General features: G+C 43.4%; 1 protein-coding gene across 1 annotated transcript in view; it reads right to left on the reverse strand.

Moving 5' to 3' along the window:
- The window catches only part of LOC141217108 (cell cycle control protein 50B-like), a 55,477-nt gene that overhangs the window by 8,444 nt on the left and 28,489 nt on the right, over positions 1-18,544 (reverse strand). Inside the window, exons 3-4 of the mRNA XM_073665743.1 lie at positions 14,082-14,186; positions 11,324-11,431 (exon numbers count right to left, since the gene is read on the reverse strand). Coding sequence (XP_073521844.1) covers positions 11,324-11,431; positions 14,082-14,186 — 213 coding nt within the window. The remainder of the gene's footprint in view (positions 1-11,323; positions 11,432-14,081; positions 14,187-18,544) is intronic.

An 18,544-nucleotide genomic window follows, 5' to 3' on the forward strand; every position in this document is an offset into this window, starting at 1 on the left:
ATTAGTTTAGAATTTATTAAGCAGCTGGACAATGACCCCAAACATACAGCCAATGTCATTAAGAACTATATTAAGTGTGAAGTTGAACAAGGAGTTGTGGAAGTGAGGATATGACCCCACAGAGCCCTAATCTCAACATAAGAGTCTGTATAAGATTACATAAAGAGACAAAATTATTTGCACAAGCCTACATCTACAGAAGATATGGTTAGTTCTCCAAGGTGTTTGGAACAACTTTCCCGTAAGTTACTTCTAAAACTGTGTGCAAGTGTACCTAGAACTGATGCGGTTTTAAAAAGGCAAAGGGGTGGTTACACTAAAATTAATTTGAAATGTTATCTTGTTCATTCACTTTACGTTTTGTTAATGGATCAAAATAAACGTAACTAATGATATCTTTATATGCGTTCTCACTTTGAAGCATTTTTTCCCGCACCTGTCCAAGACTTTTGAACGGTACTAAATGGTAATATATACAATGAACAGCATAAATAAGTACAAAAATTAATACACCGCACATCAAAAATAACTACTTTTAGTATTTTGTATCCTAGATTGAGAGTGATGCTCAACTTGTCTCTTCAGAATTCCCCATAGGTGTTGACTGGGTTCAGATCAAGAGACATTCTTGGCCACTGTTATGCACGTGCCCAGACTGACTGGCGTGAGCGTGATTAGTGATCCCACTGTACCATGAACCGAGGAGTGCCTGGAGGGGCGTAACCAAGTATCAACCCGATCCGACCAAGGTCGCACGGCGGCTTAGCTGACTCCGTGAACCAAGGAGGAACCGAGCAGAGGGACCAGGTGCCACTCCAGGTCAGACCCCAGTCACAGTTGTTGACCCACACCGGGGAATGCAGGAACAGGCAGGTTAGACTGGCATACAGGCAGGTGGGTATTGGCAAGTACGGCTGGTATGCAGACAGGTGGGTACTGGCAAGTACGGCTGGTATGCAGACAGGTGGGCACTGGCAAGCACGGCTGGTATGCAGACAGGTGGGCACTGGCAAGCACGGCTGGAGTGCAGACAGGGAATTACTGGCAAGCACGGCTGGAGTGCAGACAGGGAAGTACTAGCAGGTTGGAGCGCAGGCTGGATAGGGTCCAGTACAGACTGAGAGGCAGGTACAGAGCCGCAGATTCGGTAGATAAGCCGAGTAAAGAGAAACCGCCAGAGCGGAGGACAAGGCAGAGCAGAGCGAAACCGCAGGTGCAGTGGGCAAGGCAGAGCAGAGCGGAACCGCCGGAGCGGTGGACAAGGCAGAGCAGAGAGGAACCGCCAGAGCGGTGGACAAGGCAGAGCAGAGAGGAACTGCCAGAGCGGTGGACAAGGCAGAGCAGAGAGGAACTGCCAGAGCGGTGGACAAGGCAGAGCAGAGAGGAACTGCCAGAGCGGTGGACAAGGCAGAGCAGAGAGGAACTGCCAGAGCGGTGGACAAGGCAGAGCAGAGAGGAACTGCCAGAGCGGTGGACAAGGCAGAGCAGAGAGGAACTGCCAGAGCGGTGGACAAGGCAGAGCGAAACCGCAGGTGCGGTGGACAAGGCAGAGCAGAGCGGAACCGCAGGTGTGGTGGACAAGGCAGAGCAGAGCGGAGCAGAACCGCAGGTGCGGTGGACAAGGCAGAGCAGAGCGGAACCGCAGGTGCGGTGGACAAGGCAGAGCAGAGCGGAACCGCCAGAGCGGTGGGCAAGGCAGAGCAGAGAGAAGCCGCCGGAGCGGTGGGCAAGGCAGAGCAGAGAGAAGCCACCGGAGCGGTGGGCAAGGCAGAGCAGAGAGAAGCCGCCGGAGCGGTGGGCAAGGCAGAGCAGAGTGAAGCCGCCGGAGCGGTGGGCAAGGCAGAGCAGAGAGAAACCGCTGGCGCGGTGAGCAAGCAGAGCCGAACAGGGCTGAAGGTGCAAGCAGAGAGGACAGGGCTCTGTTCACATGGAACAGACTGGAAAATACAGGAAGACAGCTAGAACACAGGAGGAAGATACGTAGGAAGGGAAAAGGGACAAGCAGAACCAGATACACACAAGGTACTTACTATAAAGTAGCGAGTGGACACAAAACTCACAAAAAGAAGTACAGAGACAACGAGTTGGAGTTAGGTGCAGGTTCAGATACTGCAGGAAAAGGGAAGGTACGGACATAGAGACAAACAGGTAACAGGCTAGGATACAGTTCAGACAGGAACTGCTACTGCAATGAGATACAAGAACGAGCCTGGGTATACAGCCCCCAGAGTGGCGGAAACAGACTAGAAGTCACAGGTAACAGGCCTGGGTATACAGCCCCCAGAGTGGCGGAAACAGACTAGAAGTCAGAGATAACAGGTCTGGGTATGCAGCCCCCAGAGTGGAAGAAACAGACTAGAAACAGGACAGGACCTGGCAATTCAGTAGCAAAGACTAACTGAGTGAAGGTGTTGCTCAGGCACCTCCTTCTGGGTGGAGGGGGTTTAAATATCCAGTGACTCACAGCAATAGGCTGGAGACGCATTAGGGGTGCGCCCACAGCAGCTATAAGAATCAGGAAGTAACCGGGCCAACGCCCTAAGCAGTCAGTCAAGAGACATGCACACAGCATGAACTGGAGCAAGGTTTGTAGGCTGGACTTACAGGTAAGATTGCGGTCTTGCATAGTGAGAGGTGGTGCACTATGCAAGCACGCCGCCCGTGATGTTACAGCCACTTAATCACTTTCACCCTTTTCTTCAGAAATGTAACAGATGTGTTTTTTTAATTATTGTCATGTTGGAAATATTGGAAAAAGTTATGGTGCCTACAGTGATATATGATGGTGGCAGTGTCCTTATGTGTGGCTCCATGAGTGCTGCTTGTGTCGGGCAGCTACATTTCACATGAATTCACAGATGTACTGCTCTGTATTGAAAGTGAAGGTGCTACCTTCACTCCATGCTCTTGATAGATGTGTGTTTTCATGGATATGTTGGAAAATGCACATCTGTTGCATCTGAACAGGGTGAAGGTAATTCAGTGGCCATAACTCCTGATCTGAACCACATCGAACACCTATGGAGAATTCTGAAAAGACAAGTCGAGTATCACTCACGATCCAGCATCCAGGCTCTAAAAGAGGTTGTCCTTGAAGAATGGAAAAAGTTAAAATCTTTTAGTGTGTCAAACTTGTTCATTCCATTCTTAGAAGCCTTTGTGCGGCCCTTAAAGATCATGGAGGTCATACAAAATACTATAAGTAGCTTATTTTTGTTGTGGGCTATATTAATTTTAGCATCAACTAATGATTTTATAATTAAAGTAAAATTACTAGCTATACTTTCATGTGATGTGTTAAAATATTCTATGAAACTCGGTGTAAAAGGATAGTGTCTGTGACATAGCTAGTAAGGCTGTGTCAGCATGATTGTCTCTAAGACACAAGCAGATAACATCTGTCTGCTCTTATTGCAGGAACTGAGAAGCAAGGGATAGTCTCCTGGGAAAATACTGAGAGGTGTCAAAACATGGCAGCTCGACTCACACCCTTAGCTTTAAAGAGCTAGCAGATTGTAACTAGGAAGAATATTTCCTAACTATTGATGTATAGTCAGAAGGGGAGGAGAAGACACAGGATATTTGTATAGAATAATAATAATAATCTATTTTTTATTAATATATATTAATCGTATGTATGTGTATATATGTGTATACCCATGGCTCAGCATATGAGAATTTTCTCGTTACCCTCGGCATGCAGCATCAAACCCCAAAGAGGGTGTAGCATGTTGAGCAAAAAAAAAAAAAAAAAGCGCCTAGCTCAAGTACCAGTCACCATAATTGGTTCTCTACCAGCATGTACACCCTTTAATTCCTGATTTACCAGTGTCAGAAATTAATATCTATATTGAGGGATATAGTGAAATGATTTTTTTTTTTAGTTCAATAAGCTTTTATTAAACATGCCATACAATGTACATACAGGGTCGGACTGGGGCACTGGGACACCAGAGAATTCTCTGGTGGGCCCGGGTCCTCAGCGGGCCCCCGAGAAGGACACACGGGGGCCCCTGGTTAACATGGCCACTGGTGTGCCACTCTGCAAGGGCCCGGAGCATCAGGAGGGCAATATGGCCTGCTTCTCGGACACCCAGGCTTCGGGAAGGCCCATGGCCAGATTGCCCTCATCCTATCCGGCAGGCAGGGAGCGATCTCTCCAGCTCCGCTGCCGACAGGAGCAAAATGGCAGCGGAGCGGAGAGATCCATCCTCTGCTTCCTGCCCGGCGCTTCCTCCCTGACACAGGCTCGCGCTGCTTGAGGACGTCATCAAGCAGCGTGAGCCTGTGTCAGGGAGAAAGATGCCGTGCAGGAAGCAGAGGACGATGCTGCGGGGGAGCGTGCTGAGAGGTAAGTGTTTTTTTTTGTTGTTGTTTTTTTTAACTAATACACTGGACTGGAGATGGGGCAAAATGGGAACAGCAATGATGATGGAGGAGGTTGGGGGGGGGGAGATATGGCAATGATGATGGAGGAGGTTGGGAGGGGATATGGCAATGATGATGGAGGAGGTTGGGGGGGGAGATATGGCAATGATGATGGAGGAAGTGGGGGGAGATATGGCAATGATGATGGAGGAGGTGGGGGGAGATATGGCAATGATGATGGAGGAGGTGGGGGAGATATGACAATGATGGAGAAAGTGGGAGAGAGCAATGATGGAGAAGGTGGGGGAGATATGACAATGATGGAGAAGGTGGAAGAGGGCAATGATGGAGAAGGTGGGGGGAGAGCAATGATGGAGAAGGTGGGGGGAGAGCAATGATGTGAAGGTGGGGGGAGAGCAATGATGTGAAGGTGGGGGGAGAGCAATGATGTGAAGGTGGGGGGAGAGCAATGATGTGAAGGTGGGGGGAGAGCAATGATGTGAAGGTGGGGGAGAACAATGATGTGAAGGTGGGGGGAGAGCAATGATGGAGAAGGTGGGGGGAGAGCAATGATGGGGAATTATTTGGACGCTATATGCTGTTAATATCTGGCCTGGTCACGGTGTGGTGGTATTTCTCCCTTGTATGTGGCATTATTCGGTCACTATGTGGTGGTAATATGTGGTCTGGTCATGGTGTGACAGTATTTCTCCCTTGTATGTGGTACTATTGGTGTTGGTATAGTGGATTGTGTTGTGTATGGCGGTCATTTGTTCTCTCTGATATTAATTAGGAGAAGATTCTTTATTTCCATTAGTGATTAAATACTTGGAAGAAGATGCACTAACATGGGTTCTCCAGGGACAACAAGTAATCACCTCTCCATAGGATAAGCGATAAATTATTGATTAGTAGGGGTCTGACTGCTGTGACCCGCACTGATTGGTAGAACATGGCGCTTTTATCCCCATTAGACTGGAGCTCATGTGCGACTTGACAACTGATCCATTCATTCCCTCAGTGACTGTTCTTTTTTTTTTTTTTTGCTGGAAGCCCCAAAGAGAACGAATAGAGCTGCGGTCAAACGTCCCACCTGCGCTACATTTTAAAATGGGGATGTGTCCTGTCAGGGATAAAACTTCCACCTTCTTCCGATAGATGCGTTTTCCAATGTTGGGACCAAATCGATCAATAAGTGATCACCGATCCTGTGGATCCCATGGATCGGTGATAACTTGTTTTAGCGAAAGAACCCCTTTAATGCAAACTACCGTAATTGTACATCCCAGTTATAGCATGTGCACAGTATACAGTACAGACCAAAAGTTTGGACTCACCTTCTCATTTAAAGATTTTTCTCTATTTTCATGACTTTGAAAACTGTACATTCACACTGAAGGCATCAAAACTATGAATTAACACATGTGGAATTATATACTTAACAAAAAAGTGTGAAACAACTGAAAATATGTCTTATATTCTAGGTTCTTCAAAGTAGCCACCTTTTGCTTTGATGACTGCTTTGCACACTCTTGGCATTCTCTTGATGAGCTTCAACAGGTAGTCACCGGAAATGGTTTTCACTTCACAGGTGTGCCCGGTCAGCTTTAATAAGTGGGATTTCTTGTCTTATAAATGGGGTTAGGACCATCAGTTGTGTTGTGCGGAAGTCTGGTGGATACACAGCTGATAGTCCTACTGAATAGACTGTTAGCTGCTTTTTTCTTGCCATAATACAAATTCTAAGTAAAGAAAAATGAGTGGCCATCATTACTTTAAGAAATGAAGGCCAGTCAGTGCGAAAAATTGGGCTAACTTTGAAAGTGTCCCCAAGTGCAGCTGCAAAAACCATCAAGCGCTACAAAGAAACTGGCTCACATGAGGACCGCCCCAGGAAAGGAAGACCAAGAGTCACCTCTGCTTCGGAGGATAAGTTTATCAGAGTCACCAGCCTCAGAAATCGCAGGTTAACAGCAGCTCAGATTAGAGACCAGGTCAATGCCACACAGAGTTCTAGCAGCAGACACATCACTTCAACAACTGCTAAGAGGAGACTTTGTGCAGCAGGCCTTCATGGTAAAATAGCTGCTAGGAAACCACTGTTAAAGGACAGGCAACATGCAGACGAGACTTGTTTGGGCTAAAGAACACAAGGAATGGACATTAGACCAGTGGAAATCTGTGCTTTGGTCTGATGAGTCCAAATTTGAGATCTTTGGTTCCAACCACCGTGTCTTTGTGTGACGCAGAAAAGGTGAACGGATGGACTCTACATGCCTGGTTCCCACCGTGAAGCATGGAGGAAGAGGTGTGATGGTGTGGGGTGCTTAGCTGGTGACACTGTTGGGGATTTATTCAAAATTGAAGGCATACTGAACCAGCATGGCTACCACAGCATCTTGCGGCGGCATGCTATTCCATCCGGTTTGCGTTTAATTGGACCATCATTTATTTTTTAACAGGACAATGACCACAAACACACCTCCAGGCTGTGTAAGGGCTATTTGACCAAGAAGGAGAGTGATGGGGTGTTACGCCAGATGACCTGGCCTCCACAGTCATCAGACCTGAACCCAATCGAGATAGTTTGGGGTGAGCTGGACCGCAGAGTGAAGGCAAAGGGGCCAACAAGTGCTAAGCATCTCTGGGAACTCCTTCAAGATTGTTGGAAGACCATTTCCGGTGACTACCTCTTGAAGCTCATCAAGAGAATGCCAAGAGTGTGCAAAGCAGTCATCAAAGCAAAAGGTGGCTACTTTGAAGAACCAAGAATATAAGACATATTTTCAGTTGTTTCACACTTTTTTGTTAAGTATATAATTCCACATGTGTTAATCTATAGTTTTGATGCCTTCAGTGTGAATGTACAATTTTCATAGTCATGAAAATACAGAAAAATCTTTAAATGAGAAGGTGTGTCCAAACTTTTGGTCTGTACTGTATGTGCAGGAGCCGCCTGTGATTTACAGTCGACACTCCAGTATAAACGGGATATCGGCTAACAGGTATTTTCATATTGCTGTAGGGTAGGCCCCGAGGATGAATTCCTCCTGTGGGCCTCAGACACCCCAGTCCGACACTTTGTACATACATGGAAACGTTATTAAAGGCAGAAGGGATGACCTCCAAGTCAGTACAATCAAATATCTAGTGCCAAATGTAGATCAGGAAGTTGATGCATTTATGAGGCAACATTATAAATACATTATCTCATACAATAAACAACGAGCAAACCTGAAAGTATAGGTAGAGAAGTGAAGAAAACACTGTACCATATTTGTCTTAAAGGAGTTTTCCCAAAAATAAAATTTCTTTTTAATCAATAGTTCTTGGAATGATAATAATAATAAGTTCCACAATTGGATGTGTTTAAATAAAATGTTCCTGTGCTGAGATAATCTTATAAATGTGCCCCTGCTGTGTACTGTGTAATGGATGAATCTGACCGTACAGGAACATGGTTTGATCATACCACAGCTCCTGGGCAGGGAAAGAAGTAAAAAAGTATACAGACATTACAGCAGGGGATCACAGCTGATTCTTTGATGCGAAACATTGTTTAAAAAACAGGCAGTGAAATGTTTTACCTCACCTCACAAAAAGAATAAGCAGTGATCCCATGCTGTGCTATGTGTATACTATTTTGCTTCCTCCCCTGGCCAGGAGATGTAGTATGATCAGACCATGTTCCGTACATGGTGAGACACAGGGGAACATTTATAAGATTACCTCAGCACAGGAACATTTTATTTAAACACATCCAATTGTGGAACTTATTATTATTATTATTCCAAGATCTATTGATTAAGATGAACTTTTATTCGTGGGAAAACCCCTTTTCTTCAAAACTCTTTTGAAGAGAGATTTCATACAGAGATGCTGACCAGAAAGAACGCCCAGATGGAGAAGTGTGGCGACTCTCTAAAATGCAGCCAGTAGGAATACCATGGGGCAAGAGTCTGACTCAGGGGTGGACATACCGCCAATGTACTTGGTGCAGCTGCAGGAGAGGGGGACCCACACAGGGCAGCTAATAATGAGAAAATCTGGCCTGTTTCTCAGAGCCCAAAGCTCCATGGGGCCCATGGCCAGTTTGCCCTCATCATGTGCAGGGGGCAGGGAGCGATCCTGCAGCACCGCTGCTGAAAATGGCAGCGCAGCAGCCGGATCCCATCCACTGCTTCCTGCCCGGCACTTTCTCTCTGACACAGGCCCACATGGCTTGGTGACGTTAGCACGCTGCGTGCTCCTGTGTCATTTAGAAAGTTGCCGGGGAGGAGGAAAGAAGCGATGCTGCCGAGGAATGGACGGAGAGGTGAGTGTTTGGGTTTTTTTCTCCCAGTACACGGGGCAGAGGACAGTATGAGGGATGTGGGGCAGAGGACAGTAAGAGAGATGTGGGGGAAAAGGACAATGAGGGGGCTGGGGATTGGGACTGGAGTAAGGGGGACTTACAATGGACTTATAAACAGGGGGAGGGGAAGGAGGACGTTATATATGGGTGTAAAATGAATTGGGTGGTGGAGGAGGGTGCCAAGTCCTTGATAGTGTCATAATGCATTGTGGGATGGGGAGGACACTATCAGGGACTTAAAATTTATTGGGGAGTGAGAGAGAAGGGGGTTAGGTTCATAGGACACTTTGCAATGAATTGAAAAGTGGGAGAAGACGCTGTCGGGGACTTGTAATGAATTGGGAGGTGGCGGAGGATGTTAAAAGGAGTATTCCCATCTCTAAAATCTTATCCCAATATGTAGTAGGTGTAATACTAATAATATTAAAGGGGTTGTCCGGTACTTTTAAAAAAATGCCAGTGTGTTTTAATGATAAATACAACCTTCTTTCTAATTACCTTGCGCAGCTGATACTGTCTGTGAGCGGCGCCATCGGTGGCCACACACAGGCAGCACGTGACCCCCGGCTGCAGCCGGCGCCGACATCCACTAACGTCACGACAAGTTGTGGCTACTGCCGGGGGTCCCTCTTCCGTGTTCCACCGGTGGCTGCTGGGTTGTAGGCGGGGTTATTCCCCTGCATTACACCCGGCATCCACAGCACGCTCTCCCTGTCCTCATTCACTGGAAAAGCACTCAGTGGATGCTGGTTGTGACGCAGGGGAATAACCACGCCAACAACCCAGCAGCCACCGCCGGGACCCCAGCGCTGAGTCACGCCTCACTTGTCGTGACGTCAGCGGGGAGTCACGTGCTGCCTGTGAGTGGCCAGCGATAGTGCCGCTCACAGGCAGTATCAGCAGCACAAGGTAATTAGAAAGAAGGTTGTATTTATCATTAAACCACACTGGTATTTTTTTAAAAGTACCGGACAACCCCTGTAACAAATACCTCCAATTAGAAATGTAGTATAGTTTTTCTGATTCGCTATGTCTCTTTCCTCATGTGCAGGTATTGAAGCACCTATAGGCATCCATGGTTAGGGCCGCTAGCAACTAGTTAATTAACTTTCCCTACAACAGTGGTCAGAACCATGGATAACAGCTTGAAAAAGGTTTTTAAAATCCAAAATGTTGGCGTACTGAAATGTATGTTCAGTAAATGCACTCAATACTTGGTCGGGGCTCCTTTTGCATCAATTACTGCATCAATGTAGCGTGGCATGGAGGTGTTCAGCCTGTGGCACTGTTGAGGTGTTATGGAAGCCCAGGTTGCTTTGATAGCAGCCCTCAGCTCGTCTGCATTGTTGGGTCTGGTGTCCCTCATCTTCCTCTTGACACTTAACCCCTTAGAGAATCTATGGGGTAAGGTCAGGAGAGTTTGCTGGCCAATCAAGCACAATGATACTGTTGTTTTTAAACCAAGTATTGGTACCTATGGCAGTGTGGACAGGTGCCAAGTCCTGCTGGAGACTGAAATTTCCATCTTCAAAAAGCTTGTCAGCAGAGGGAAGCATGAAGTGCTCTAAAATTTCCTGGTAGACGGCTGCGCTGACTTTGGTCTTGATAAAACACAGTGGACCTACACCAGCAGATGACATGGCTCCCCAAACCATCACTGATTGTGGAAACTTCACACTAGACCTCAAGCAGCTTGGATTGTGTGCCTCTCCACTCTTCCTCCAGACTCTGGGACCTTGATTTCCAAATGAAAATTGGAACTCTGGGACCTTGTGGAGTGTGTCAATGACTGCCTTCTGGACATCTGTCATGTCAGCAGTCTTCCCCATGATTGTGGAGCTTACTGCAACAGACTAAGGGACCTTTTTAAATGCTTAGCAATCCTTTGCGGGTGTGTTTTGCTAAATATTCTAATTTACTGAGATAATGACTTTTGTGTTTTTATTGGCTGTAAGCCATAATCATCAACATTAACAGAAATAAACACTTGAAATAAATCACTCGGTTTGTAATGACTCTATATAATATATATGAGTTTCACTTTTTGTATTCAAGAACTGAAATAAATTAACTTTTTGATGATATTCTAATTTTGTGAGAAGCACATATACATATCTGTAGCTTTGTCGCCATAAAAGGAGGGGGGCCCAGACACATTTCTTGCACAGGGGCCCCAAGCTGTCAATGTCCGCCCCTGGTCTGACTTCTCATCAAAATGTCCTGAGCTCATTCAGACATAAAACCAAATCCATGGCCTCCACCAACAGAATTCTAGATTGTGAAGAGGAGGATTAAACTAAACTAGTCTGACTGGAAAGGAAAAAAAGTTTACTCTGGTGCATATCTCTCTTGATTATCTGATCCAAGTTTCCAAATTGTATGCTTAATTGGATAATGACAGGTTCACCTCAATTGGAAATGTTCGGATATTAAAATGAGAATGTTTATTGCATCACGTCTTACGTGGCTAATTATTTGTGAACAGCCATCGTTCGTGTTAATTGTTGCTTGTAGGTACACCATTTGGCTAAAAAGTAAAATTATTATAAGCCAAATGTTTGCAAGTCTATATTCATCATGATTACCAAAGTTTGTTCTTACCTTTAGGCTATCAAGGTTTCCATTTAACTGATTCTCATCCCTAGATATCATATAGCGATAGTGGTTCTGGTAAAAGTCCGATAATTCATAGTACATAAAAACAGGTGCCTAGAATGAGAGGATTTTACAACCATGAATATAAACCAAGATACTGGTATAGATAGAGCATCAATTGGAAAGTTGAAGACTGAAAAGGGAAAAGGCTACTCAGAAATAGGCTAATTGCATGTCAGAGACACACTAGAGCAATGCATGATGGCATATACTGGAGGTGGGATTTCAACGGATTCATAAAGCTCACATTGTATGGCATGGTAAACCTTACATAAGTAAATCTTTCAACTCGAATATAAAAGGATGGTGTTCGTGTATTACTGGAGAGATATTACATATAGTACACTGGGTTTGCTGACTTTCGGCATAAACTTTAATTTTTATAGGAAAAACAATATGTACTAAAACGTTTTAATGTACCATCCTGTAAAAACCTAAAGTATCACTAGCCCTGGTTTTGGCAAAAAGCAGCAGTTCAATATAACGGTGGCACAATTTATACCCAGCCGAAGACCACTTTCATATGGATGAAACAACTGTCTACAGTTGACTTAACTTCTTTACCCCTGAAGGTGGTTTGCACGTTAATGACCAGGCCAATTTTTACAATTTTGACCACTGTCACTTTATGAGATAATTACTCTGGAACGCTTCAACGGATCCCACTGATTCTGAGAATGTTTTTTCGTGACATGTTGTACTTCATGATAGTGGTAAAATTTCTTCAATATGACTTGTGTTTATTTGTGAAAAAAAATCTGAAGTTTGGTGAAAATTTAGCAATTTTCAAACTTTGAATTTACGTGCCCTTAAATCAGAAAGATAGGTCACAAAATAGTTAATAAATAACATGTCCCACATGTCTACTTTACATCAGCACAATTTTGGAACCAAACTTTTTTTTGGTTAGGAAGTTAAGGGTTAAAAGTTGACTAGCGATTTTTCGCTTTTCCAACACCATTTTTTTAGGGACCACATGACATTTGAAGTAACTTTGAGGGGCCTTTATGACAGAAGATACCCAAAAGTGACACCATTCTAAAAACTGCACCCCTCAAGGTGTTCAAAATCACATTCAAGAAGATTATTAACCCTTTAGGTGCTTCACAGGAATTTTTGGAATGTGGAAGAAAACAATGAACATTTAACTTTTTTCCAGCCGATACCCATTATGTGGGAGAAAACTACTGTTTGGGCGCACAGCAGGGTTCAGAAGGGAAGGAGCGCCATTTGACTTTTTAAATGTAAAATTTGCCTAAATAATTAGCGGACGCCATGTTGCATTTTGGAAACTAGACCCCTCAGACAACTTATCTAGATGTGTGGTGAGCACCTTGAATCCCCAGGTGATTCACAGAAGTTAATAACATTCAGCCGTAAAAATAAAATTTTCACATTTTTCCCACAAAAATGTTTTTCAGCCCCCAAGTTTGCATTTTCATAAGGGTAACAGGAGAAATTGCATCATCCCGAGTACGCAGATACCCCATATGTGGGGAAAATACAGTGTTGGGCACACGGCAGTGTTCAGAAGGGAAGGAGCACTGTGTGACTTTTTGAACACAAAATTGACTGGAATTGAGAGCGGAGGTCATGTCTCGTTTGGACAGCCCCTGACGCACCTAAACAGTGGAAACTCCCCACAAGTGACACCATTTTGGAAACTAAACCCCTCAGGGATTTTATCAAGTGGTATAGTGAACATTTTGAACCAAGAGGTATGACACAGAATTTGATAACATTAGGTCATCATATTGAATAAGTATGCACCATGTATCGCGGGTGCTCAAGTGACATACTCGAGTCCTCGTCCGCATGTTTCACGGTTGTTAGACACCCAAAAAAACATGCGAGGATTGCTCGTGTATGGCAGGCAATCCCCACATGTTTTTTTCTTGGCTGTATAACAGCATTTGCGTTCAACACTAGTCGCCATATCGTCTTTTTATTATTTTTTTTTCTTTACTTTTGAAAAAATCCCAACCCTAGCACAACTCCAACCCCAGCAAAACCCCAACCCTAGCGGTGCGGAACTGCTCCTGGCACATATTACCGGGTGTCAGCTGTTAGAATCAGCTGACACCCGGCGTAATAAGACGTACCTGGTCAATAAGGCCCAGGGCGCAGGTACGTATTATTACACCTGACTTCAGAAAAGGGTTAAAGAAGCACTCCCATTAAAGTTTTTATCCTCTTAATATATTGAATTCATCATATTATACAGCACTGTGTACTTACAATTGCTTATTTTGCCTTTCTACCCAGCTAATTCTTCTCTTTTCTTTATGTAGAAACAGGAAGCCTATTTCCCCCTGCAGAAATCATACCCCTCTTTAAGTCCTGACCCAGCTGATCCCTCCTCCCTGCCACTTTTGAAGTGACTCATGCAGGGAAAATGGACTTCCTTTTTCTACATAGAGGTTAGAAGGATTCAGCTAGTCAGTTTTTAATCATGTGATATCATACACCTAATGGAAAAGAAGAATTAGCTGTGTAGAAAGACGAAAAGAGCAATTGTAAGTACACAGTGCCATATAATATGATGATTTCAATATATTAAGAGAATAAAAACTTTGATGGGAGTGCTTCTTTAAGAGAAAAAAAACACATTAAAAAGGAGTCAGCTAACATGTGCAGATGAGAATTGTAATGTACACCAAAATCGTCATCATTATAAAAAGAAAGTTAGCACAATGGAACTTACCGAAAATAATTCTGTTATATTAATGGTAAAGTTACAGGAGCAGGGGTATGAGGCATTAATGCAATGATTGCAAGGTTCACCTGGCAGGGCACCTGTGTAATCGTACTAAGAAGAAAAACAAAACAGGTTATAAAAGGGTGTATGGAATGCTATAATGGTGTCACAAAAACCTAACAGATACAAGTGTGGCTTATTAAAAATTGGTTTTACAGACTACCCTGTTAGGGGGTATGTGGAATTTGTTATTCTGTAATTATCACTTTTGCAATTTTCATGGCAAACAAGAACCATGCCAAACTTTTTGATGCAATTTTTTTGGGCAAAAATATATATTTTTTACATAAATACATATTAAAATGAGAAGGCTATCATTAATGGGTAAACCTCTGTATCTGGCCTTTTACTAGAAAGCAACTTGCTTTGAAATGTAACTTAGTGAAGCATTTTTCAAATCAGGCCTGTATGAACAGCAACACAGATCTCTCAATGAAAACTTAGACCGTTTTCATTCAGATTTTTGTAGAGAATACTGTCTGGAAAAAAAAGTGTAAAGACCCTCAACGTTTGCTACTAGAAGAACACAACGGTTCCCAAAATTCATGATACAGACTGCGTACATTATTAACCCGTTCCCACATTATGATGTGAATAAAGATCCTGGGAAAGGGTCCACTTGTGTGGAGGGGGACTCGGTGGACCATTATCTACACTGCAATACTGTGTGTCATAAATGAAGTTACATAGGACATTGGATCTTTGCCTGCACCCCTGCTGTGAATAGGTAAGTGAAGCAGGTTATATGAGGGAGAGCAGACAGAGTGTATACAGAGTAATTAAGCAGGAAATGCAATATTTTCCATGCAATATCTATAAAATCTGAGTTTGACACAATCCATGGATATACCCATGATCAGGGAGCATCTGTGGGTAAAATCGCAAAAGGGTTGGTAGCTGGCAACCCACAGGAGCACAGTATAGCCTTGAATTATGGATATATCATGTTCATGTGTGGTATGTATAGAATGCTTGAAGGATGTTCGTTAAGATGACCACCATATTGTTTCTCTAGGACAGGGTTGGAGAATCTTTTTTCTGCCAAAGGCCATTTGCATATTTATACAATCCTTTAGGGGCCGTACAAATTGCACCCTTACTCCGCCCACAGCGTATGTCCTGATGCTGGCACTGGTGTTCAGACGTAATCTTTCATTACACGCGCATAGTGCCATAGTGAACACTGCATGTGCGTCCTCACAAAGCAAGAAGAAATTAATGGGCAAAATACATCTGCCGACCCAAGCACTGTGATCCCCGGGAATCTGCCCGAGGGCCGGATAAAAGGTAATCAAGGGCCGTAAATGGCCCATTGGCTTAAGGTTCCCCACCCCTTCTCTAGGAGGTTCCTGGGCGAAAATATGACCGACAGCAGAAATATAGCCTAAAACTGGATTAGAATCAAAGCTAATTAGCTGTCCTCAGGTGAGGGAGGAGTGAGGGGTCTGGTAGACACTTTATAAGATGTCATCTAAGGAATAGCCATATCAGACCCCATGAGAAGCAACGAGTAATGCAGATCTGTCTATTTCACACTACATTCTCCTCTGCCAGAAGCTCTGACATATCCAATTTGTAAGACTTATCTGTATTTTATCACTTATTTTATACTGTCCTTTTTTTTCTTTCACCTTTTGTAATCTTTTTTAAAGTGCACCTGTCACCAGGATTGTGCTCAGTAAACTACATACACTGTCAGGTTGGCGACATTACACTGATTAAAATGATACCTTGGTTGATTAAATCCATCCTGTGGTTCTTGTGTAATCTTTACTATCAATTTGGAGATAATGACATGCCTGTGCTCTGGGGGGAAGAGGGGGTCGCTTTATCTGGTGCTCTACTTACATATTCATCTGTACGCTCTTATGACAGCACACCGACCTGCCTCCTATTTTACATAATGCATCTAGTTGTGTGGGACTAGGCAACATAGAGGGAAGGTCTGTGTAATATATATATATATATATATATATATATATATATATATATATATATATATATATATATATATATATATATATATATATATATATATATATATATATATATACACACACACACACATACAGTACAGACCAAAAGTTTGGACACACCTTCTCATTTATAGATTTTTCTGTATTTTCATAACTATGAAAATTGTACATTCACACTGAAGGCATCAAACCTATGAATTAACGCATGTGGAATTATATACTTAACAAAAAAGTGTGAAACAACTGAAAATATGTCTCATATTCTAGGTTCTTCAAAGTAGCCACCTTTTGCTTTGATGACTGCTTTGCACACTCTTGGCATTCTCTTGATGAGCTTCAAGAGCTAGTCACCGGAAATGGTTTTCACTTCACAGGTGTGCCCTGTCAGGTTTAATAAGTGGGATTTCTTGCCTTATAAATGGGGTTGGGACCATCAGTTGTGTTGTGCAGAAGTCAGGTGGATACACAGCTGATGGTCCTACTGAATAGACTGTTAGAATTTGTATTATGGCAAGAAAAAAGCAGCTAAGGAAAGAAAAACGAGTGGCCATCATTACTTTAAGAAATGAAGGTCAGTCAGTCTGAAAAATTGGGAAAACTTTGAAAGTGTCCCCAAGTGCAGTTGCAAAAACCATCAAGCGCGCTGCAAAGAAACTGGCTCACATGAGGACCGCCCCAGGAAAGGAAGATCAAGAGTCACCTCTGCTTCTGAGGATAAGTTTATCCAAGTTACCAGCCTCAGAAATTGCAGGTTAACAGCAGCTAAGATTAGAGACCAGGTCAATGCCACACAGAGTTCTAGCAGCAGACATCTCTTCAACAACTGTTAAGAGGAGACTTTGTGCGGCAGGCTTTCATGGTAAAATAGCTGCTAGGAAACCACTGCTAAGGACAGGCAACAAGCAGAAGAGACTTGTTTGGGCTAAAGAACACAAGGAATGGACATAAGACCAGTGGAAATATGTGCTTTGGTCTGATGAGTCCAAATTTAAGATCTTTGGTTCCAACCACCGTGTCTTTGTGCGACGCAAAAAAGGTGAACGGATGGACTCTACATGCCTGGTTCCCACAGTGAAGCATGGAGGAGGAGGTGTGATGGTGTGGGGGTGCTTTGCTGGTGACACTGTTGGGGATTTATTCAAAATTGAAGGCATACTGAACCAGCATGGCTACCACAGCATCTTGCAGCCGCATGCTATTCCATCCAGTTTGCGTTTAGTTGGACCATCATTTATTTTTCAACAGGACAATGACCTCAAACACATCTCTAGGCTGTGTAAGGGCTATTTGACCAAGAAGGAGAGTGATGGGGTGCTACGCAAGATGACCTGGCATCCACAGTCACCAGACCTGAACCCAAATCGAGATGGTTTGGGGTGAGCTGGACCGCAGAGTGAAGGCAAAAGGGCCAACAAGTGCTAAGCATCTCTGGGAACTCCTTCAAGATTGTTGGAAGACCATTTCCAGTGACTACCTCTTGAAGCTCATCAAGAGAATGCCAAGAGTGTGCAAAGCAGTCATCAAAGCCAAAGGTGGCTACTTTGAAGAACCTAGAATATAAGACATATTTTCAGTTGTTTCACACTTTTTTTGTTAAGTATATAATTCCACATGTGTTAATTCATAGTTTTGATGCCTTCAGTGTGAATGTACAATTTTCATAGTCATGAAAATACAGAAAAATCTTTAAATGAGAAGGTATGTCCAAACTTTTGGTCTGTACTGTAATATATATTACATACATACACAGTGCTGCTCACCATTAATGGCACCCTTTCATTTTTTTTTCATAGACTGTACAATATCTTGAGAAATAAATGGAAATGTACCAAAGTTATAGCCTCAGGATTTTTTAATTAGTGATCTAAAGTATTACAACAATAAAACATTGTTTTTCAACTTCCCTTTTGCAATTTCAAAGAATTAACTGAATAAACAGCATGTTCTGGAATAAAGGAACGTTTCTTGTAGCCGTTTATAAGCTTCTTGCACTTCTCAGCTGGAATTTTCTCACACTCTTCCTTTGCAGTTTGTTCAAGCCCTTGAATGTTTGCAGGGTTCTTTTTCCCAATGGCAGATTTCAGCTCACCCCAAAGATTTTCAATGGGATTGAGGTCAGGACTCATTGCTGGCCAGTGGCCATTTTAAAAACAGTCCATTTTTTTTGTTTTTCAACCATTCCTGTGTACTTTTGGATGTGTGCTTTGGTTCATTGTCTTGCTGGAGGACCCATGATCTTTGACTCAAACTAAGTTTTCTTACACTGGGTAGGACATTTCGCTCTAAAATCTCTTGATAATTCTCTGATTTCATGATTCCTGTGATACGGTCAAGGCCTCCAGTACCAGAGGCAAAAAAATAATCCCACAGCATTATGGATCCTCCACCATGCTTAACTGTTGGTAAGGTGTTCTTTTCCTTATAAGCTTCATT

This window comes from Phyllobates terribilis, unplaced genomic scaffold, assembly GCF_046119375.1.
Source record: "Phyllobates terribilis strain yellow unplaced genomic scaffold, ASM4611937v1 Scaffold_2__4_contigs__length_985480577, whole genome shotgun sequence".
NCBI classification, from domain to species: Eukaryota; Metazoa; Chordata; class Amphibia; order Anura; family Dendrobatidae; genus Phyllobates; species Phyllobates terribilis.